The following is a 24,760-nucleotide window of genomic DNA, read 5'->3' as shown; positions in this document are numbered from 1 at the left end:
CCATCTCATCCTGTCATCCCCTTCTGCCTTCAGTCTTTCCCAGCATCAGGAAAGATAGGGCTTCCCTGATAGCTCATTTGGGAAAGAATCCACCTGCAATGCAGGAGACCCTGGTTTGATTCCTGGGTTGGGAAGATTCACTGGAGAAAGGGAAAATGCTACCCACTCACAGTTTTCTGGTCTGGAGAACTCCATGGACTGTATATAGTCCATGCAGTTGCAAAGAGTCGGACAAGACTGAGCGACTTTCATGAGGACAAGAACTATCCTTAAATCAAGGCTGGAAACCCAGGGAAGCCAAGAGGTGCTCACCACTGTTCTTTTGACACAGAAAGCCAGCCCTGGGTTTGTCTCCCTCTTTCAGTTCCAAAGGTACCTAAAGCCCGTAACTGTAATCTTTCATAGATCCAGTCCCAGGCATTCATCCAGGTTTTCATGTAGCCCTCCTAGTACTGTAAGTGTCAGGCACCTCATTGCAACCCAGCCTACAGCATAAACTGCAGCACCTTGGCTGATACTGTAGCAGGTCTTGCTCTTTTCCCTGTTGTCTATGTACATTTTCCCTCAATATCATTTCACGATTCTGAGGCAGCTCTCGCACCTCATTTTCTCCCAAAAAAGCAGACTAAATTCCTCTTAAAAGCTTCCCCTGCCCCACAACCAATGAAGAATCAACAAGGTCTCATTTCAAATTTAATACAACTACAAAAGATCAAGTGATACCCCCTTACAGTATACATCAGTTGGCCTGGCTCAGGTCTTTCCGTCCAGAGGAAGAAAGGCTGGCGTCCCCAACCCCTGCAGGAAAGGCCCGTCCTGTCCCACACCACATCCTGGCGGAGTGTAAGATCATGGTTTTAAGCACAAAAATAGGACAAAAGAGGTTTTGTTTTCAAGGCCGCCTACTGCAGCCTGGCCCTAAAACGGCCGAGCGCTCACTTCTGCTTAGAGAAATATTCTTTGCTCTTCTGGACATCAGGCTTGATGGTATCACTGCCAGGCTTCCAGCCAGCTGGGCACACTGCAAGAGGAAGGGTACTGATTAATAACCAGATCAGTGGTAAGCTCCACCCTCCTAAGGACAACTGGATGCCTAAAAAACCAAATCTGAGCCCTAAAGGGCTTCAACATTCAGGTGCCAGGAGGTCTATCCTCCAGTCAGATCATTCAGCCTATCAGTACAAAACTAAATATGCAAGTTAATCCTCACTGTAGCCCGAGTTACTATACTTAATTTGTTCATGCAGTAACTGAAATTTAAAGAAATTAACAACAATGATGCTGGTCATCTATTCATACCATATACAAGAAATTTACTTAAAAACACATCAACAACCTAAATGGAAGAGCTAAAACCATAAATTCTTTATTTTTTAATTGAAGGATAATTGCTTTACAGAATTTTGTTTTCTGGCAAACCTCAACATGAATCAACCATAGGTATACATGTCCCCTCCCTCCTATCTCCCTCCCCATCCCACCCCTCTAGGTTGATACAGAGTTCCCTGAGACATACAGCAAATTCCCTTTTGCTATCTAATTTACATATGGTAATGTAAGTTTCCATGTTACTCTCTCCATACATCTCACCCTCTCCTCCCTTCTCCCCATGTCCCTAAGTCTGTTCTCTATGTCTTATATAAAATTTTTTGTACCATCTTTCTAGATTCCATATATATACACGATCATATACGATATTTATCTTTATCTGACTTACTTCAGTTTGTATAATGGGCTCTAAGTTCATCCAAAAATCCATAAATTCTTTGAAGACAACTCACAGAATGGGAAAAAAATATTTACAAATCATATCTAATGAGGGATTAATAGCCAAAATTAAATCCAAACTCCCACAACAACAAAAAGACAATTAAAAATGAGCAACGGACTTGAAAAAAGATGTATCTCCAAAGATATACAAATGATCAATAAACACATGAAAATATGCTATCACTAGTCATTACGGAAATACAAATCAAAACCACAATGAGATACCACTTCATATCCCCTAAGATGGCTAATCAAAAAAAAGTAAATGCTGGGAAGGATATAAAGAACGCTTGGTATTGCTGCTGCTGCTGCTGCTGTTAGTGATGTAAAATGGTACAGGTGCTGTGGGAAAGTCTGAAAATTCCTCAAGAATCTAAATACACAAGTACCATAGGACCCAGAAATTCTACTCCTATGTATATATTCAAAGTAACTAGAAACGAGGATTCAGATATATTCACCAGTATTTTACCAACATTATTCACAATAGCCAAAAGGTGGAAAAAACCTGTTAACAGACAAAATGTAGTATACATATGAAAAGTCAAAGTTGTTTAGTCGTGTCCAACTCCTTGCGACTCCATGGATTATAACCCAACAGGCTACTCTGTCCATGGGATTCTCCAGGCAAGAATACTGGAGGGGGTTGCTTTACCCCTCGCTCCAGGGGATTTTCCCCACCCAGGGATTGAACCTGGGTTTCCTGCATTGCAGGCAGATTCTTTCCTGTCTCAGCCACCAAGCATACATATACAATTAAATATTATTCAGCCTTTAAAAAGAATGAAGTTCTGATACATACTGCTGCAACGAAGTCGCTTCAGTCGTGTCCGACTCTGTGCGACCCCATAGACGGCAGCCCACCAGGCTCCGACTCTGTGCGACCCCATAGACGGCAGCCCACCAGGCTCCCCCATCCCTGGGATTTTCCAGGGAAGAACACTGGAGTGGGTTGCCATTTCCTTCTCCAATGCATGAAAATGAAAAGTGAAAGTGAAGTTGCTCAGTCGTGTCCGACCCTCAGCGACCCCATGGACTGTAGCCCACCAGGCTCCTCCATCCATGAGATTTTCCAGGCAAGAGTACTGGAATGGGGTGCTATTGCCTTCTCCCTGACACATACTACAGCCTGGATAAACTTTTGAGAACCTTGAAAACATTATGCCAAGTGAAAGAAACCAGACACAAATGGATAAACATTGTATGGTTTCACGCACATAATATTTAAGATAGGTAAATTCATAGATGCAGAAAGTTGAACGGAAGTTACAAAAGGCTGGAGGGAAAGGGGAATGGTGAGTTATTTCTTCATGGTTACTACTACTACTGCTTATTTGGGATGATGAAAAAGTTTGAGAAATAGTGGTGATATACAACACTGAATGTAACTAGTACCCAAGAATTATACACTTAAAAAGGTAAATTCTATCATATATAACCACAGTAAACACTGACCAAAAAAAAAAAGTGACTTACCCCAATTCCCAAGAAAAACACAAGCTAAAAAATGACAAAGTTAGGACTGTGTAAACCCTAACACTAAGCTGCTGCTTCTATCAGCTGGCTCTTCAGAGATATGAAGGCAGCACTTTGTCTTCAGTTCAGTTCAGTCACTCAGTCGTGTCCGACTCTTTGCGACCCCATGAATCACAGCACGCCAGGCCTCCCTGTCCATCACCAACTCCCGGAGTTCACCCAGACTCACGTCCATCGAGTCAGTGATGCCATCCAGCCATCCCATCTTCTGTCGTCCCCTTCTCCTCCTGCCCCCAATCCCTCCCAGCATCAGAGTCTTTTCCAATGAGTCAGCTCTTCACATGAGGTGGCCAAAGTACTGGAGTTTCAGCCTTAGCATCATTCCTTCCAAAGAAATCCCGGGACTGATCTCCTTCAGAATGGACTGGCTGGATCTCCTTGCAGTCCAAGGGACTCTCAAGAGTCTTCTCCAACACCACAGTTCAAAAGCACCAATTCTTCGGCTCTCAGCTTTCTTCACAGTCCAACTCTCACATCCATACATGACCACTGGAAAAACTATAGCCTTGACTAGACGGACCTTTTTGGTAAAGTAATGTCTCTGCTTTTCAATATGCTATCTAAGTTGGACATAACTTTCCTTCCAAGGAGTAAGCGTCTTTTAATCTCATGGCTGCAGTCACCATCTGCAGTGATTTTGGAGCCCCTCAAAATAAAGTCTGACACTGTTTCCACTGTTTCCCCATCTATTTCCCATGAAGTGATGGGACCAGATGCCATGATCTTTGTTTTCTGAATGTTGAGCTTTAAGCCAACTTTTTATTCTCCACTTTCACTATCATCAAGAGGCTTTTTAGTTCCTCTTCACTTTCTGCCATAAGGGTGGTGTCATCTGCATATCTGAGGTTATTGATATTTCTCCCGGCAATCTTGATTCCAGCTTGTGCTTCTTCCAGTCCAGCGTTTCTCATGATGTACTCTGCATAGAAGTTAAATAAGGAGGGTGACCATATACAGCCTTGACATACTCCTTTTCCTATTTGGAATCAGTCTGCTAACTGTTGTTTTCTGACCTGCATACAGATTTCTCAAGAGGCAGGTCAGGTGGTCTGGTATTCCCATCTCTTTCACAATTTTCCAGTTTATTGTGATCCACACAGTCAAAGGCTTTGGCATAGTCAAAAATAGATGTTTTTCCGGAACTCTCTTGCTTTTTCCATGATCCAGCGGATGTTGGCAATTTGATCTCTGGTTCCTCTGTCTCTTCTAAAACCAGCTTGAACATCAGGAAGTTCACGGTTCACGTATTGCTGAAGCCTGGCTTGGAGAATTTTGAGCATTACTTTATTAGCATGTGAAATGAGTGCAATTGTGCGGTAGTTTGAGCATTCTTTGGCATTGCCTTTCTTTGGGATTGGAATGAAAACTGACCTTTTTCAGTCCTGTGGCCACTGCTGAGTTTTCCAAATTTGCTGGCATATTGAGTGCAGCACTTTAACAGCATCATCTTTTAGGATTTGAAATAGCTCAACTGGAATTCCATCACTTCCACTAGCTTTGTTCGTAGTGATGCTTTCTAAGGCCCACTTGACTTCACATTCCAGGATGTCTGGCTCTAGGTCAGTGATCACACCATCGTGATTATCTGGGTCGTGAAGATCTTTTTTGTACAGTTCTCCTGTGTATTCTTGCCACCTCTTAATATCTTCTGCTTCTGTTAGGTCCATACCATTTCTGTCCTTTATTGAGCCCATCTTTGCATGAAATGTTCCCTTGGTATCTCTAACTTTCTTGAAGAGATCTCTAGTCTTTCCCATTCTGTTGTTTTCCTCTATTTCTTTGCATTGATCGCTGAAGAAGGCTTTCTTATCTCTCCTTGCTATTCTTTGGAACTCTGCATTCAGATGCTTATATCTTTCCTCTTCTCCTTTGCTTTTCGCTTCTATTCTTTTCACAGCTATTTGTAAGGCCTCCCCAGACAGCCATTTTGCTTTTTTGCATTCCTTTTCCATGGGGATGGTCTTGATCCCTGTCTCCTGTACAATGTGACGAACCTCATTCCATAGTTCATCAGGCACTCTATCTATCAGATCTAGTCCCTTAAATCTATTTCTCACTTCCACTGTATAATCATAAGGGATTTGATTTAGGTCATACCTGAATGGTCTAGTGGTTTTCCCTACTTTCTTCAATTTAAGTCTGAATCTGGTAATAAGTAGTTCATGATCTGAGCCACAGTCAGTTCCCGGTCTTGTTTTTCTTGACTGTATAGAGATTCTCCATCTTTGGCTGCAAAGAACATAATCAATCTGATTTCAGTGTAGACCATCTGGTGATGTCCATGTGTAGTCTTCTCTTAGGTTGTTGGAAGAGGGTGTTTGCTATGACCAGTGCATTTTCTTGGCAAAACTCTATTAGTCTTTGCCCTGCTTCATTCCGTATTCCAAGGCCAAATTTGCCTGTTACTCCAGGTGTTTCTTGACTTCCTACTTTTGCATTCCAGTCCCCTATAATGAAAAGGACATCTTTTTGGGGTGTTAGTTCTAAAATAGGTCTTGTAGGTCTTCATAGAACTGTTCAACTTCAGCTTCTTCTGCGTTACTGGTTGGGGCATTGACTTAGACTACTGTGATATTGAATGGTTTGCCTTGGAAACAAACAGAGATCATTCTGTCATTTTTGAGATTGCATCCAAGTACTGCATTACGGACTCTCTTGTTGACCATGATGGCTACTCCATTTCTTCTGAGGGATTCCTGTCCACAGTAGTAGATATAATGGTCATCTGAGTGAAATTCACCCATTCCAGTCCATTTGAGTTCGCTGATTCCTAGAATGTCGACATTTCAGTCTTGCCATCTCCTGTTTGACCACTTCCAATTTGCCTTGATTCATGGACTTGACATTCCAGGTTCCTATGCAATATTGCTCTTTACAGCATCGGACCTTGCTTCTATCACCAGTCACATCCACAGCTGGGTATTGTGTTCTTAGACAAACACTAAGTTTGTCTTAGTGTTCCTTAACTCTGCCAAACAAGAATGCCTGAAACAAAGGGGCAGGACCTCCACAGAAGGTCCTGCTTGTTTCACTAAGTAATTGCCTTCTATACATTGGTAAGCAAAGGTCTGAGTTTGAATCTCTCAAATACTTTATGCAAAAGCATAATCTTCAGTCTTTCCTATCACCCTGAGTTAGCAATGCTCCCTGGGAAAACCTGAGGAAAGTGAGATAAGGGGAGTGATCTCTGATATTCCACTCTTAACCTGTTGTTTTGTCTTGCAGGAGACATGTAGTCACCAAAGTCCAGTAACGAAGCAGCAAAAGTCTCACTTTCTCAAGTGAGTGAAACAAAGCCCTTTTCTTCTCCTCTAAGGATGTCATTGGAGAAGGCAATGGCACCCCACTCCAGTACTCTTGCCTGGAAAATCCCATGGATGGAGGAGCCTGGTAGGCTGCAGTCCATGGGGTCGCACAGAGTCGGACTCGACTGAGCGACTTCACTTTCACTTTTAACTTTCACGCATTGGAGAAGGAAATGGAAACCCACTCTCCAGTGTTCTTGCCTGGAGAATCCCAGGGATGGGGAAGCCTGGTGGGCTGCCGTCTATGGGGTCACACAGAGTTACACGACTGATGCGACTTAGCAGCAGCAGCAAGGATGTCATAGCCTCAGAGGTCAGATTCTACAAACAGCCGTCTGCGAACAAGGTATGTATGCACTTAGCTGCTTTACAAAATCTCCATTTGATCCTTACATAGTCATTGGCTTTAGTGCCAGCAAAGGGTTAGAGCACAGGTCATAAGTATAAACAAGCTTCTGAGAATAAAGAGCAGCATAAAATCAGTGACCAGACCCAGCAGTTTACCACCAGGAAAACCAAAGATTCTTCTGTCCAGGAAGAAAACACAGCTTTAGAAGAGCCCAATTACAAACCACGACACCAAGATAGAAGGAATAATGAGCCAGAAAGAAGAACCTTGACAACTTAGTATCCTTGCACTAAGGCCTCTTGGCACTTAAGACTGTACCAATAATCAATGACAGGAAAGAAAGATCCACACTTGGGACTCATACCCAACAGTGCTGGATTTTAATATGAAGCTCAGCAGAACTGGCTGAGTCCCACATTGACCAGCTTTCAACAGAACCTGAAGTACAACTCTCCCTAACACAGAAGGCTCTAAACAATGCCTTTCTCATCATTTTAAACTATGTAAAAAAAAGAGGGCTTTGAATTTTGATCCCAGTTCTACCATTAACTGAATACATACAGTGTTTAAATAGTGGTTTATTGGTCCTAAAAATAGAAACACAGGGGCTTCCCTGGTGATTCACTGGTGAAGATTCTGCCTGCCAACACAAGAGACATTTCCATCCCTGACCCAGGAAGATCCCACATGTCACAGAACAACTAAGCCCGCACACCACAACCATGGAGCCTAATTTCAGAGCCCAGGAGTCACAACTACTGAAGCCTGAGTGCCCTAGAGCCCGTAGTCCACAAGAGGAGCCCCCACAATGAGAAGCCCTCACACTGCAACTAGAGAGTGGCCCCCACTTGCAACTAGAGAAAGCCCAAGTAGCAATGAAGACCCAACAGAGCCAAAAATAAATAAATTTTTGAAAAATTTAATTTTTGAAAAATTAAAAAAAAATAGGAACATAGGATTTAAGTAAAAAATTTCTTTGTAGTATTGTCAGTTCACCCTTTTCTCTGCTAAAATGTAATACAGGTTCACTCAAAGATCCCCCCAAAAAAAGTGTAAATTCAAGATAAAAGAAATTTTAAAGCAAAATAGGAATGTAGGATATACAAATATCAGAGCATTATGTTGTATACCTGAAACTAACATGTATCTCAATTTTAAAAACAGGACTGTAGGATTATTTGTCAAATAACATGACAGCACCTGGTAGAGTGCTTGATATCCACAGGCAATCAAATACTATCGTATTATAAGCCATTAAAGACTGCACACAGAAAGCTGTGCTTGTTTTAGTGGGATGGGAAGCACCAGAGAACAAGAGTGTGAAGAAGCAAGCTTCACAACTCATGAAAGCTTGGGTTCAAGAGTCTATTGCAGTAAAAATTAATTAAAAAGTCTATACTACACATGCAAGGGAAAGTCCAATAAAGGGCCAACTTTGCCACCCATTTCCTCAGCTCCTTCCATCTTTGTTCTGAACCATTCTCCACCAGAGGGCAGTCTCAGCTGCTGTCTGCTTCAATCCAGAGTAAAGCCTACACATACTTCTGCAAATGGTGCCTTCTGATTGCCATTACCTACTAGCCTTCCACTCCAGCCAAACTAGCACTTTTGGGTCCCCCAAACACCACTAATCCAGACTCTTAACTTCCACCTCCTGTAACTCATGAGATCCGAGCAGTGATCACAACTATTTTATATCCTCAATTAAATTAAGCTGGGGTGGCTGGGTGGGGTTCAAGATCCCCTTCCCCCTACATATCCAGCACTTGCAGCAGACTGAGGAGCTGTTCTTTAAACTCTTAGCTGGAATAAGGTGGTCTCATTAAAAGCAACAACTCCACTGGGCCAAAGTGGGGAGTTTTCAGAAGCTACAGTCTTATAAACTGAGAACCTGGGAGCAAGCAGTTCAGGACTTTATCAAAAACACTTCAAGGGGACTATTTCAGATGAGAAGGACCAGAGCAGTAAGAAAGACCTACACTCTAGCGAATGCTAGACAAAAACCATAAATTGAATCTTCTCAGTCATGTTTAGATTTTACAAGGACAGACTCAACAAAAACATCGTCTTGAATCCTGAAACTTCTCTAAGGACCTAGAGATTTCACCTCAAACCTTCTTGCCCTCATCCCTCCTCAAAAAAATTTTTCTATTGAGCATTTATATAATTTGGTATTTGGTGACTATAATTCTTACAGATACAAAAAATATCCTGCACAACAGAATGAATTTGTAAAAGACAAAAATGTTAACACCTATGAAATCCTCCTACACTTTAACAAGTTGAATCTGCAGCAGTAATTCTAAATGAGCAGGGTAGAAGCTGGGAATATGCAGTTGGAACAAAAAGCCTTTATATTCTCCTCCCCAAGCTTTTCTATTACCTCACCCCCACAACCCACTATAATCCAGAGACTGCAATTTCTTAAAGAGACATAATAACCCTTTTCCTGTCTGGTAGACTTTGCTCCCACCACCTTTCCCACCCTATCACTCCACTGTCCTGTCACCAGGCAAACTGGCTTACCTTCCCCATGTTTGTCAGTAAACTGGAAGGCCTGAACTAGTCTCAGCGTCTCATCCACAGAGCGGCCAACAGGAAGGTCGTTTATGGTGATCTGTCGAAGGATTCCTTTATCATCAATAATAAAAAGGCCCCTGGAAGAAAATATTTAAGGTCAGAGGGAGAGAGTACAGTTTTAGAAATTGCTGTTAAGAGTAAATCAGCAGAAACTGGCCTTCCCCTTAGGTCCTGCATAAAGAATGAAACCATTATGCCATCCACCTTAAACTTACACAGTGATGTATATCAATTATTTCTCAACAAAATAGGAAAAAAAAACAAAATAAGAAAAGTCTCCACAGATCACAGCTCTACTTATAAAAGATCTTCAGCCAATCAGCCAGTTTCCTGGTGCATATATACCTGAATGAGATGCCTTCATCGGCCTTTAAGACCCCATAGTCCTGAGCAATGGTGCGCTTGGGGTCTGATATCAAGGGAATGTTCATGGGTCCCAGTCCTCCTTGTTTCTTGGGTGTGTTGATCCTATAGTAAAAAAACACACATACAATCACACTCATTAAAATTCTTCTATAACAAAAGCATTAACTGTATCTATCCCACTCCAATGTTGCTAATCTAACTGCCCAGACAACTTAAAATAAATTTTTTCCAGCAGTAAATGATGGTTTAGTCCCTAAGTTGTGTCCAACTCTTGGGACCCCATGGACTGTAGCCTGGCAGGCTCTTCTGTCCATGGGATTTTCCAGACAAGAATACTGGAGTGGATTGCCATTTCCTTCTCCAGGGGATCTTTCGAACCCAGGAATTGAGCCCGGGTCTCCCGCATTGCAGGCAATTCTTTACCGACTAAGCTATGAGGGAAGCCCAGCAGTAAATGGCTGAGGCCAATTAAAATCACCAGGTACACTCAGTTGCAACCCAAGCTGCTTTCCCTCTGCTGCTAAGTTATAGGAGCAACAAGAGGAAGTCAGAGCATTTGTACTCCTTCCATGAGGAGCCAGAAGTCAATACTTGAAAGTCTATTGCCAAAGCCTCCGGGTTCTAGTTGCTGCTTAAAAGTTCCTATGCCTGGACTTCCTTGGTGGTCCAGTGGTTAAGACTTCTACCACGCTTCCACTGCATAAGGCAAAGGTTTGATTCCTGGTTGGAGAATTAAGATCCCACATGCCACACAGCACAGCTACCAAAAAAAAAATCCATAATAATTTTCTACAATAAGCCCATGCCAAATGGACCAAGAGATTTACCATGCCAGGTGACAGAAGTGAGAATCCACAGAAGCACCAATCACTTGGCAGTTGAGTTTCTTAAATTCTTCTGCCCTATCACTGAAAGCAATGATCTCCGTGGGGCACACAAAGGTGAAGTCAAGTGGGTAAAAGAAGAACACAACATATTTTCCTGAAAAAAAAAAAAAAAAAAAAGCCCATTATCCTTTGAAATAGACTTCCTTGCTTTGCAGAGAATGTAAACCTAAAGACATTTTCCTATGGGAAAAAAGAAGCCTTTTTAAACTGATGGCAGACAACTGTTAAAACACCAAGATGCTCAACACAGATGATGCCTAGCAGCTACTGTAGAACCTCGGCTGTAAGAATTTTCCTTCTTCCACGTTAGCTGCCAACTACAGATAAGCACTGTTCAGTCTAATTTTGATATTCTCTGGGTAGTTAAAATTAACACAAACACCAAGTTCTTCAGTGAAGAAAAAACAAGGATGCAATCATCTACTGCCAATACTCATATAATCAGTGCCCAGAAAGAGCTTAATGGCTGGATTCTCTGCCACAAGGCAACAAGACCAACAAGAGAAAGTCAGAGCCTTCGGTATTCTTCCACAGTGAACCACAGTAATGTGATAGGTAAGGTCTAAGTGATACCTAAATCATCACAAACATGGTTCAAATAAGTCTGATAGGATGCACAAGCAAAGAAAAAATTTCTAAGACAAAAGTTCCCAAAATTCTCCTGGTAGGTAATAGGATTTCTAGTTGGAATTTTATGAAAGTCATTCGGATTACCAATTGAAGTAGATCTTCAACCTGTCAAGCAGTCTCTCACCAACAATTCCAAATATTCACATTTCCAGATACCAGCAATGTTTCAAAATCAAAATAAGCTGGTCCTTTTGACATTCACTTCAACCTTCCCCCAGGGTTTTGCTAATAAGCTTCAGCAGGTCAAGCCCAGGAGGGCACAGAGCAACTCTTCCTAAACCTCATGCCTTTACCCTTGGGCCAGAGTCACCTCCCTATGGTGCTACTTACTTTGTTTGCCAGGAGGAGCTTCTCTCCATAGGGCCCCACTTATCTGCTCTCATTCCAACCAGTATGTGGAATTTGTTAAGAAATCTAGTCATAGGTTTTACCCAAAAGCTAACTCTATGAACTGCTGTATCACCAAGAAAGGTATACTTGACACCTGAGTTCTTAGGTTTAAATGCTAGGAAATCCGTATTTTGAACTGTCCCAGAATACCTTGCTATTCTAGGACAATAAAGTAAAAAGATCCTCATTAGTATTTGCCTGGTGTCTACATGAAACTACTTAACAGAAAGGAGAGTTGTTCCAACTGTGACATCAATTTTTCTCTGGAGGTAAAATGTCAAGGGAACATGCCTAAACCCTCAGTCGTGACACACATTTTTGTAAACTGAACAGTTTCACAGCTCCAAAGACTTGAGCTCTGAGACTTTAAATTGTCCGAGGCTTTAAACTGTAACAAGATAATGAGTTTATCTCCAGTAAAATAACTGAGGAGCAATATTGGGAAGATAATTGAGATATTATGTCCAGATATAATGAAGTATGCACATGCCTTCTCCAGAAGTTGTTTGGACTTGGGAGATCTACCCTATGTTCACTGATGATAATCACCACTTTAATTCAATAGGAAGGCAACAGCCTCTTATCCTAAAGATGTAAAAATCATTTTACACTCAAACATGACAAGAGATACAGAGAGTGAACAAGCCCTCCCTAGATTGTAATATAATTTCATATTAATGAACCTAATTAATTACTCTTACCTTTGTAGTCAGCTAGGCTGATATCCTTGAACTGACCATCTGGCATAACAGCTGTTGCTTTGAACTGGGGGGCACGGTGCCCAATTTTGGCATTCCCTGAAGACATATTGCTATCAGCTGGAAAAGATGAGAGAAAGTGAATTAGAAACAAGTCTTACTTTTCTAGATAACAACCTTCATTTATTTAACAGGCTCAGCTGTAGAAATTGTCCAGTGGTCTTGAATATACACATAAACTTTTATAACAGTAAGAAGCATGAACTGAGCTTTCCAACTTTTCAAACAAAAATATTACACATCTCTGAATCTCAGCTCTGTTTTCATTTTTGAGGGGAGGGACTGTTCATTTGAGATTTTTAAATTTTTATTGGAATATAGTTGATTTAGGAAAAGGCAATGGCACCCCACTCCACTACTCTTGCCTGGGAAATCCCATGGACAGAGGAGCCTGGTAGGCTACAGTCCATGGGGTCGTGAAGAGTCGTACTCGACTGAGCGACTTCACTTTCACGCATTGCAGAAGGAAATGGCAACCCACTCCAGTATTGTTGCCTGGAGAATCCCAGGGATGGGAGCCTGGTGGGCTGCCATCTATGGGGTCGCACAGAGTTGGACACGACTGACGTGACTTAGCAGCAGCATAGTTGATTTACAATGTTGTTTTCACTTTAAAATGGGAATTTCTTTATAAACTGAACTCTGCCTGAACCATCATCTGTACAATTGCTTTTTCTTGTGTACGTTTATTATACAGGTGTACAGAGAGAAGAGAGGAAACTCTCAAACCTGGGCCCAAATGTGCAATGCCATAAACACTGAGCACCCAAGCCCCAGAAGCTGCCATGATGCCCTTTCCCTGGCCTGCACCTCCATCTGCCTTGAGAACGTGGGAAGCACCCTTTAATCTTTCTCTGGGTAGATTTCCCAAGACACACACCCTAAAGCCAATCCAATTTTTTAAGAGGCCAAGTCCAAGATTATGGCATCTGCTCAATTTCAAAATTCTAAGTGTTGTGTTTAAAGCCCAGAAGTCCTTTCAAAAGTGAGTTTACCGAGGGACCAAGATCCTGGAAAAATGGTAAGTAGAACAAGAGTCAATTTATCGCCAAAAAGCAATATAACACTGGATTCACCCTGGTCAAGACCAAGGTAAGATTTAACCCAGTAAGTCATCAGTTTGATAATCCCAAGAAGCTAACTTTTCAAGTCCCCAAATTCTTGGTTCATAATACTACAACCATAAGAAAGACTGAACATCGACTGTGACAATTAAAAACCCAACCAAACACAGGAGGTGACCCTCCTTATTCAAACCTGCTTTTCCAAGGGATCCCCACGCCCACTAAAGCACGACCAAGAGCGGGGGGCGGGGATGCTGCTGGAGTTCCACCGGGTGTGTCCCCTTCAGGAAATCGCCCCTTGAAGGTCCCTGGTAAAAGCCACACCCTCAAAACCCGCTTCTTGTACCCTCCCTGCCACTCCCATCATCACCCCCACCCTAGCACCTCACAAAGCTCAGCAGAAGAGTGCTCAGTCTTCACCAAGGGCATTTAGAATCACTACAAACCCCATTCTGCAGGTGGAAAAATAAAGACGGAGAACGGAATTTTAGGTAACTTTCCACACCTGAAGATGGGGAACAGCCTCTCCCTCTACTACACGACCGACGGCTAGCCCTCAGTTCCTGATCAGTTTGCAGATTCACTCGAGAAGTTTCCCTTACCCGCCCGTCAGGAGACTCCATCACCACCAACCCGCCCGGACGCCACGCCAAGCCAATCACCGCTTTCTGCTTGTATTGCTGGGGGTAGGGGAGACTCAAGCTGCCGTTAGCCTCGGGTTTCAACCTCGTCCCCGCACCCAAAGGAGCCCCACATGAGGATCGCTTCGCCTGGCCGCCTTCTTTGTCCGAGGAGCCCAGCTGAGTTCGGCGGGCCCCGAGAAGACGGAAAAGGTGACGGGCGGGGCGGGGGCGCTGCCCTTATACTCACCAGTTCCACTGAAATAGGACCGACACCAGCGAGGAAGAAGACACGTGAGGCGTGCGCGAGGCGCTGCCTTTATAGCCTGTAAGGCTCTCGCGAGAGTCAGGGCGGGCCGGGGGTGCAGGCGGGGGAATGGGGAGGGGGATATGGCCAGAGCACCGCCCCGACCCAACGTGCCCCGCCAGGATGACTCAGCGCTTTCTCTTGCTGGGGGCGGGCTCCCGCCCTTAGAGTACCAATCCCCCTCCTCGCCGCCGACGGTTGAGGTCGGAGTTTGAGGGGTTCTTTCAATCCTTTCAGAACACGAACGCCTCCTCCTTGTTCGTAAGGCCCAAACCAGGGTACGGGCCGTCGCTGCTGCTCACGGAAGACTACGTCTAACCAAACCCTGAAGAGAACGATCTCTTCAAGTATTTCTGAAATATTCCGCCCCTATTTCCGCAGCCTCTGCTCTAGTACTGATCTTCCGTAACCCTATTTAGACAGCCTCCCTTATTGTTCTTCCTTATAACAGGGTTGTTGCATTCCAGCTCCCCTGCATGAATTCCTCTCCCATCCACTCCACTGCGGCTGGAGGAAATCTTTCTGAAATCTGATCTCATTCATTCACCTCTTTGATTTGTGGTTCATAGAAACTGGGACTCTGTCTTCCTGGGTTAAAACTTGTTATTTTATGTGTGGCCTTCAGGCAAGAGTCTTAATCAATTAGCCTTACTTTTCTCGCCTGTAAAATGGGAATACTATGAATTCTTTGTTGAGATCATCTCTAGCTTATTTAGCAATTCTCATATATTAAAAGTGTTAGCTGTTATTAGTGTAACTCTTCTTGCTCCTCTGTTGTAACTCCTAGGACAGAGAGTAACTGAAACCTCAGGCTTTTGTTCGAACATGCAGAACCTGTTCTCTCCTATTTGGCCTGCAGAAAACGTGTCAGCTGAAGCATTACCTTCTCGTGAAACTCTTCTGACTTTCACTGATCCTCAGAATTCATTCCATCCTTTCTGCCCAAACAGTAGCCTGCTTGGTCACAACCATCTCTGCGCCCTCAAGTCACAACATAGCACCGGATATAAAATAAAGGGTATTGAATACATATGTTAGGTAGTTAGAATAGGAAACAGGAGCCCAGAATGGCGGTGGCTAAGACAAGGAAGGGAAAAGCCCGCGAAAATAGAACAAAGAAAGGTAGAGGACTGGAGTGAGGACCTCAGGTGGAACAAACAGCACTCCAGGCTAGCCCAGGGGGAGGAAAAAACATAACACATAGTTCTGTGTTCCGCTTTCTGCCCACAGCCCCCACTATCTTATCTCCTTTGGACCTTATAGCAGGATAAAAAGTAGGGAAGTGCTGTGTCATTCTGGTTAAGCATCTCAAAATTTTTTCACATTTATCATCCTACTGCACAACAGTAGTGATTTTTTTTTTCCTTTTTTTCCTTCTCTGCCTGAGACCAACAGTTATTTGGCCATTACTCATGTCCTTCTTTTTTTCTTTTTAATTGGTCACAGTCATCCATTACTGTGCTCAATCAAATTTTATTCTTTTTTTAATATCTTTAATATTTTCATTTATTTGTTTATTTTTACTTGTGCTGGGTCTTCGGCACTGTGCCAGCTTTCTTTACTTGCTCTGGGGAAGGGGATTGCTACTCTTTGTTGTGGTGAATGGGATTTTTATTGAGTTGGTTTCTCATGTTGCAAGCATAGGCTCTAGGCATGCAGAATTCAGTAGTCACTGGCTCAATGGGCTGTTGCCTTTTGATCTTCCTAGACCAGGGAAGATCCATAACTGAATCCATGTCGCCTGCATTGGCAGGCAGACTCTTATTCACTACGCCACCAGGGAAGCCCCTCATTTACTTCTTGAGGGTTCAGGGGAAAAAAGAAATTCAGAGTTTAGTGTTTTTGTGTAATCAGCCACTAAGTCGTGTCCCACTTTTTTGCGACCCCATGGACTGTGGCCCACCAGGCTCTTCTGGCCACTTTTTTGTCCATGGGAATTTCTCAAGCAAGAATACTAGAATGGGTTGCCATTTCCTTCTCTGGTGGATCTTCCTGACGCAGGGATCAAACTTGCGAATCCTGCATTAGCCTCAGAGCTTAATAGAGTATGGTTATTGTTGTTAAACCAATAACACACAGTCCTACTTCACTCAGAAGAAAATTACCATTTATTGTATCTACCATGTGTCAGGCCCTGGGCTGGGCACTTGAGTTTGTCTTATTTAAGAGCCAAGAGTTATAGTGGCCCAGGCAAATATTAATATCCAGTTCTTGTGGGAATGTAAAAAAAAGAAATAGGACAGTTCTGACAAGAGAAGAAATCTATTGAATGCATGTGTAGAGTCTCTTTCTGCAAAGAACTGTAAAAAATTTGGAAATGGGGGCAGGGGAACTTTATCCTTCTACGGGACCTTTGTCCTCCCTGTTCACCAGTAGTTCTGGGAAGGATTTTATGTTTTATTTATATTTGTAATACCAGAACCCATCATGCTAACTGGCCTAGGAGATGTGCTTAATTAATTTTGGAAGGCACTGCAGATTTTTGAGATGTGGAGTTGACTTACTTGAACTACGTTTTAAGATGAGGATTCTAGCACTTGTGTGATAGATAAACATAATGACTTGGAGACAAAAGACCAACTGGGAGGCTACTGCAATAGTCCAGATAAGAGAAGTCTCACAGGGACTTCCCTACTGACCCAGTGGCTAAGAATCTGCCTTTCAATGTAGGAGGCACAGGTTCGATCCCTGGTTGGGGAACTAGGATCCCACAGCAATCATAACTAGTAATGAGGGGCAACACTGTGAGCAATTAAGTGCTCGAGCCACGTCAAAGATCCCAAGTGCTGCCTCTAAGACAGAATGCAGCCATATCTAACTAAATAAATAAATATTTTTAAAAAGAAAAAGAGAAATCTCAGAACTGTAATGACATTGGCAGCAGGAAGGGAAAAAGAAGAGAAAGTATATTTATACAGGTTTTTGGATTAATTGCATTTAGGGTAAGAGGAAAGAGGAGGTTCAGTCTGATTCATTGGTTTTATAGGAAACACATAGGAGGAGACAATTTTAGGTTAAAAATAGCAATGAACATTTGTTGAGTACTACGTGTTTTGTAGATGAGATGCCTAATGCCCAAAGAATTTAAGTAAATTGTCTAAAGTCACAGCTAAGTGGTGTTGGAGCCAGATGCCATCCAGGCCAGCAGAGCCATCATGTTGCACATGAGGCAGATGTAACATTTACATAGACCATAATGTGAATGGTGCCCCCTGGAGATGTGCCTTACAGTGGTTTGCCCAGGCTGACTCTGGAGTCTACCTTATTACTGACTCCTCTCTTAAAGGAGACAATAATCAGTTTTGTTTGAGGCAAACAGCACTGAGATGCTCACAAGACATCCAGGTAGAGGTATCCAGAGTTGCCGTTTGGAGATGAACATTTGAATATCAACAGCACAGAGGTTTAGTTACATATTTATTGTTTTTCTATCTTTAGGAGGCCTATTCTCTACTAGGTAACAGACATGCAAAGATATTCAAAATGCCATCTATTGAGGTGTTTTGAAGTGTCACTAAAGAGTTGGCTAGGGCTTCCGTCCCTGGTGGTTCAGTGGTTGAGAATCTGTCTGCCAACGCAGAGGACACAGGTTCCATCCCAGGTCTGGGAAGATCCTACATGCTGCAGGGCAACTAAGCCAATGCACCACAGCTACTGAGCCGCACTCTAGAGCCTGTGAAATGAAACTACTGAAGTCCACACACCCTAGAGCCCATGCTTTGCAACAAAAAAAGCCACCGCAATGAGAAGCCTGACCACCACAACTAGAAAGTATCCCCCACTTGCTGCAACTGGAAAAAGCCCTCATACAGCAACAAAGACCCAGGACAACCAAAAATAAATCAATGAATAAAAATAACTTCTTTATAAAAGAGTTAGCTAAGGAGAAGGCAATGGCACCCCACTCCAGTACTCTTGCCTGGAGAATCCCATGGACAGAGGAGCCTGGTGGGCTGCAGTCCATGGGGTCGCTAAGAGTTGGACACAACTGAGCAACTTCACTTTGACTTTTCACTTTCATGCATTGGAGAAGGCAATGGCAACCCACTCCAGTGTTCTTCCCTGGAGAATCCCAGGGACGTGGGAGCCTGGTGGGCTGCCGTCTCTGGGGTCGCACAGAGTCGGACATGACTGAAGCGACTTAGCAGCAGCAGCAAGGAGAAGGAGTTAGCTAAGATCCAACCAGTCCATCCTAAAAGAAATCAGTCCTGAATATTCATTGGAAGGACTGATGCTGAAGCTGAAATTCCAATACTTTGCCCACCTGATGTGAAGAACTGACCCATTGGAAAAAACCCTGATGCTGGGAAAGATTGAAGGCAGGAGGAGAAGGGGACAACAGAAGATGAGATGGTTGGATGGCATCACCGACTCAACGGACATGAGTTGGTGATGGACAGGGAGGCCTGGCGTGCTGCAGTCCATGGGGTCGCAAAGAACAGGACACGACTGAGCAACTGAACTGAACTGAACTGAAGGAGAAGAAAAGTGTGGAATGAGTTCCAGGCAGAGAAAACAGCAAAAGAAGTGGAAAACAGTATGTTTGGGAAAGCACAAAAAGTTGAATACTAGTAAAATGTAAATGCCAAAGTCTAGAACGTAGAGACTAAGAACACAGAGATTCTTTATGATGTACTCCATAAGCTAGGCTGAGGAGCTTGAATTTTATCCCAGGGGGCAAAATTGAATATGGGAGTATAGAAAGAAAGTAAGAGTTTTGAATAGGAGAAGAACCACATCAGGTTGTATTATTTATCATTCTGGCAGCTGCAGCAAAAATAGATTTAGGGGACCAAGAGATAAAGGATAAGGGAGACCAAGAAGGAAGCTATAGCCATGACTGGGGGAAAGAGGTCAAGAGCCTGAGGGAAGACAGTAGTGCCAAGCGTGGAAAGATGGGGTCAGATGGCAGAGTTTGCAAGACCTGAGCATCAGGTACAAGAATTAAAAGAGAGGAAGGAGTCAAGGATGAGTCCCAGGAAAACTGGGTGAAGATGGTGCAATAAAGACATAATGAGTCCACTTCGGGACATGCTGAATTTGAGATTCCAGAAGGAGATGGATAGGGGGATGTTGGAAATGTAGAAACTTGAGTGTAAACCTGTGGAAAGGCAGGGACCCTGCCTATCCTGTTCAGCACATTATAACTCTAATACTTAGCAGCATGCTTCCAGGCACATGATAGGTACAGTAGATATTTGTTAAATGAATTAATGCATTACATTTTCTGGCATAATTTGTGATATCAAGGATATCTGAAACTGTAGGAGAAAATGAAATCCCTAAGAAAGTGGAGAGAGGAGAGCCAAGACCAGAATCTCAAAGATTTTCTATGAGGATAAGAGGAGGGACAAAAGCAGTTGAAGGAAGTTTAAAAAACATACCCCAAATCAAACCAAAAAAATGCAGCATTTTGTACGCAAAGGGTCATTCATGAAGATGGACTGTTTCTACCCAGAATAATTTCCTTTGATCTTTACCATCAGCACTGAAGTTTATTGTACCTGGCAAAGGATAACAAAAAAGCAAACAAACAAAAAAAGGGATGAGTTATAACAGGTCATTCAATATGTAGATATATATGCCACCCTTGAGATTTACTGCTGCATTTTCTCTAAAATCCTTTAAATTAAAAAAAAAATCTGTTACTAAGTTGCTGGTTGCTAAGGACTTTAAGTGGGGCTTTATTAAAAAGAATTGCTTCAGGTCAGGGCAGCTGCTCAGTACGGCCCTTAACATTTTTCTCTGTCTAATTCAAATAAGGATAGCTCTCTCCTGGGCAAAGCGCTGGTTCCCAGCACAGCTCTGTAAAAGATTTAGTTCTCTCCATAATATTAAAATAGTATTCTCAAACAAAAGTAATGTTAGGGCCCTTATGAAAAGAAAAATATTCATGAGGACCCCCAATGTTGCTTTGATTTATTAAACTTAATTATTTAACTTTCATTAATTTTATTTCATTTTTAAAATTCAGAATACATATGTATATGTATTCTATATGTGTGTGTGTGTACATATAGTAGCTTTGGTTGTGTCCGACTCTTTGTGACCCTTTGTACTGTGGCCCACCAGGCTCCTCTGTCCATGGAATTCTCCAGGCAAGAATACTGCAGTGGGTTGCCATGCCCTCCCCCAAGGGATCTTCCAGACCCAGGGACTGAATTTGGGTCTCCTGCATTACAGGTGATTCTTTACTGCTGAACCATGGGGGAAGCCCCATATATACGTATGCTGCTGCTGCTGCTAAGTCGCTTCAGTCGTGTCCAACTCTGTGTGACCCCATAGACGGCAGCCCACCAGGCTCCTCCATCCCTGGGATTCTCCAGGCAAGAACACTGGAGTGGGTTGCCATTTCCTTCTCCAATGCATGAAAGAGAAAAGTGAAAGTAAAGTCGCTCAGTCATGTCCGACTCTTAGCGACCCCATGGACTGCAATCTACCAGGCTCCTCCATCGATGGGATTTTCCAGGCAAGAGTACTGGAGTGGATTGCCATTGCCCTCTCCATATATATGTATACATACATATATATGTATATATATATACATATATGAGTGTGTGTATATATATATGTATATCAGTTCATTTCAGTCACTCAGTCGTGTCCGACTCTTTGTGACCCCATGAACCACAGCACGCCAGGCCTCCCTGTCCATCACCAACTCCCAGAGTCCACCCAAACCCATGTGCATCAAGTCGGTGATGCCATCCAACCATCTCTTCCTCTTTTGTCCCCTTCTCCTCCTGCCCTCAATCCCTCCCAGCATCAGAGTCTTTTCCAAAGAGTCAGCTCTTCACATCAGGTGGCCAAAGTATTGGAGTTTCAGCTTCAACGTCAGTCTTTCCAACGAACACCCAGGACTGATCTCCTTCAGGATGGACTGGTTGGATCTCCTTACAGTCCAAGGGACTCTCAAGAGTCTCCTCCAATACCACAGTTCAAAAGCATCAATTCTTGGGCGCTCAGCTTTCTTTATAGTCCAACTCTCACATCCATACATGACCACTGGAAAAACCATAACCTTGACTAGACGGACCTTTGTTGGCAAAGTAATGTCTCTGCTTTTTAATATGCTGTCTACTTGGTCATAACTTTCCTTCCAAGGAGTAAGCGTCTTTTAATTTCATGGCTGCATCCGGTAAGTGGCCTGAGGTGACCCCTAAAAATGGTGCGCTATTCACTTGACCCAGAAACCCCCACAAAATCATGCAAATTAAGAGGTTCAAATCTTTGTGTTCATTTTAAGAACACTCGTGAAACTGCCCAGGCCATAAAGGGTATGCATATCCGAAAGGCCACCAAGTATCTGAAGGATGTCACTTTAAAGAAGCAGTGTGTGCCATTCCGTCGTTACAATGGTGGAGCTGGTAGGTGTGCACAGGCAAAACAGTGGGGCTGGACACAGGGTCTGTGGCCCAAAAAGAGTGCTGAATTGTTACTACACATGCTCAAAAATGCAGAGAGTAATGCTGAACTTAAGGGCTTAGATGTAGATTCTCTGGTCATTGAGCACATCCTAGTGAACAAAGCCCCCAAGATGCAGCGCAGGACTTACAGAGCTCATGGTCGGATCAACCCCTGCATGAGCTCTCCCTGCCACACTGAGATGATCCTTACTGAAAAAGAATAGATTGTTCCTAAACCAGAAGAGGAGGTTGCACAGAAGAAAAAGATATCCCAGAAGAAACTGAAGAAACAAAAACTTATGGCCCGGGAATAAATGCTACAAAAAATAAATGCAAATAAAAGTAAAAGTGTTGGTTGTCTTAAAAAAATAATAATTTCATGGCTGCAATCAGCATCTGCAGTGATGTGTGTATATATATATATATTTTGCCACATAGTGCAGCATTCAGAATCTTAGTTCCCTGACTGGAAATCAAACTTGTGTCCCCTGCATTGGAAGCACAGAGTCTCAACCACAAGTCCTCCAGGGAAATCCCTATATTCAGAATATTTAATATTTTGATAGGTTAAGCAATATTGAATATAATTTAAAATACTGTTTCATGAAAATGTTCTTCTTGTTAGTCACTACTGTACTTGCTTCTGATGAATTATTGCCAGTTATAATATACAAAATGAGTTTATTTTAAGCAATACCCTTCATGAATATGGTCCCGATACTATTATAGTTCATTATAGTTCATCATCTCCTGGGTTCTGCATACTTTTACTGGCCAACACATGTGTTGGTGACTCAATTCTCCTATTACCTTTCTCTGTTCAACTAGCCATGAAACTGGTTCATACCGTGTTTTTTTACATCATCTGGCCCTCACTTAAAGCAGTAATTACATCACAGTACTAATTTGCTGTGGTGAACACAGTTAACCAACTCATCAACAGCAATTGCCCCCTTCTTCATATTAACTAGATGCAACAGGTAAGGTAATTCAATGTGAGTATAAAGCAGATGTGGAGAAGGCAATGGCACCCCATTCCAGTACTCTTGCCTGGAAAATGCCATGGACGGAGGAGCCTGGTAGGCTGCAGTCCATGGGGTTGCTAAGAATTGGACATGATTGAGTGACTTCACTTTCACTTTTCACTTTCATGCATTGGAGAAGGAAATGGCAACCCACTCCAGTGTTCTTGCCTGGAGAATCCCAGGGACAGGGGAACCTGGTGGGCTGCCGTCTATGGGGTCACACAGAGTCGGACACGAATGAAGTGACTTGGCGGCAGCAGCAGCAGCATAAAGCAGATTTCCCAGAGCAATGAGTATCTTAACCTTAGGACTTGCTAACCTAATAGCAACCTGTCATAAACTTATAAACCATTAAAGTTAAACCTGTAAACTATTAAAGTTAAACCTATAAACCATTAAGGTTAAACCTATAAACTATTAAAGTTAAATTAGTTCAATTCAGTTCAGTCTCTCAGTTGTGTCTGACTCTGTGACCCAATGGACTGCAGCACGCCAGGCCTCCCTGTCCATCACCAACTCCCAGAGTATACTCAAACTCATGTCCATTGAGTCAGTGATGCCATCCAACCATCTCATCCTCTGTTGTCCCCTTCTCCTCTGGCCTTCAATCTTTCCCAGCATCAGGCAGGGTCTGTTCAAATGAGTCAGCTCTTCACATCAGATGGCCAAAGTATTGGAGTTTCAGCTTCAACATCAGTCCTTCCAATGAACACTCAGGACTTATATCCTTTAGGATGGACTGGTTGGATCTCCTTGCTATACAAGGGACTCTCAGGAGTCTTCTCCAACACTACACTTCAAAAGCATCAATTCCTCAGCGCTCAGCTTTTTTTATGGTCCGCCTCTCACATCCATACATGACTACTGGAAAAACCATAGCCTTGACTAGACTTTGTTAGCAAAGTAATGTCTCTGCTTTTTAATATGCTGTCTAGGTTGGTCATAACTTTCCTTCCAAGAAGTAAGCGTCTTTTAATTTCATAGCTGCAGTCACCATCTGCACCGATTTTGGAGCCCCCCCAAAATAAAGTCTCTCACTGTTTCCACTGTTTCCCCATCTATTTGCTATGAAGTGATGGGATCAGATGCCATGATCTTAGCTTTCTGAATGTTGAGCTTTAAGCCAACTTTTTCACCCTCCTCTTTCACTTTCATCAAGAGGCTCTTTAGTTCTTCTTCACTTTCTGCCGTAAGGGTTTTGTCATCTGCATATCTGAGGTTATTGATATTTCTTCTGGCAATCTTGATTCCAGCTTGTGCTTCTTCCAGCCCAGAGTTTCTCATGATGTACTCTGCATATGAGTTAAATGAGTTAAACTAAAGTTAAATGCTTTAATGTAATTGTAACCACAAATACAATCATAGAAATAAAATCCCAGGGTCGTATTTAGTTATGAGTGCATCCAGATAATTTTTAAAAGATTTATGTTAATTTTTTAATTGTCACTGAAAGAAAAACAGTACATTTAACAGCTCTCAAAGAATACTTGAATCCTTTAATTTACAAAATTATATTAGGGATACACAAAGGCCTACAAATCCCAACAGAAATACTGTTATCAAGGATATGTTTGTTAGAATTGAATACAGCTGCAAGTAACAGACAACTCAAATAACAAACTCAACCAAATAGAGGATTAATTTTTCCCATTTAATAAGTCAGCAGTCCAAGGCTGCTCTCAGGAACTCCGAGTTTTCACTTTCTCTTCCCAAATCTCTAGCATGCAGCTTTTATTCTTACAATTACCTTATAGTCACAAAATGTCT

The 24,760-nt window shown here is 42.7% G+C and overlaps 2 protein-coding genes across 2 annotated transcripts; one reads left to right on the top strand and one right to left on the bottom strand.

Annotated features, from left to right (window-relative positions):
• Nucleotides 1-680: 680 nt before the first annotated feature.
• Nucleotides 681-14,652, bottom strand: PRDX1 (peroxiredoxin 1). The gene is made up of 6 exons (XM_019957577.2): nucleotides 14,506-14,652; nucleotides 12,515-12,631; nucleotides 10,734-10,887; nucleotides 9,886-10,008; nucleotides 9,487-9,617; nucleotides 681-1,021 (listed from the first exon to the last, which is right to left on the bottom strand). Exons 2-6 carry the CDS (start codon nucleotides 12,618-12,620, stop codon nucleotides 936-938), a joined length of 600 nt encoding a protein of 199 aa, XP_019813136.1. The 5' UTR covers nucleotides 12,621-12,631; nucleotides 14,506-14,652; the 3' UTR covers nucleotides 681-935.
• Nucleotides 14,653-21,428: 6,776 nt separating this feature from the next.
• Nucleotides 21,429-22,353, top strand: LOC109556356 (large ribosomal subunit protein uL22-like). Its single transcript, XM_070781273.1, has one exon. It carries the CDS (start codon nucleotides 21,728-21,730, stop codon nucleotides 22,190-22,192), a length of 465 nt encoding a protein of 154 aa, XP_070637374.1. The 5' UTR covers nucleotides 21,429-21,727; the 3' UTR covers nucleotides 22,193-22,353.
• The last annotated feature ends 2,407 nt before the right edge of the window (nucleotides 22,354-24,760 follow it).

This window comes from Bos indicus, chromosome 3 (genome assembly GCF_029378745.1).
Source record: "Bos indicus isolate NIAB-ARS_2022 breed Sahiwal x Tharparkar chromosome 3, NIAB-ARS_B.indTharparkar_mat_pri_1.0, whole genome shotgun sequence".
Lineage (NCBI taxonomy): Eukaryota > Metazoa > Chordata > Mammalia > Artiodactyla > Bovidae > Bos > Bos indicus.
Note: the sequence above shows the minus strand (reverse complement) of the source record. Positions and strands in the feature narration are given on the sequence as shown.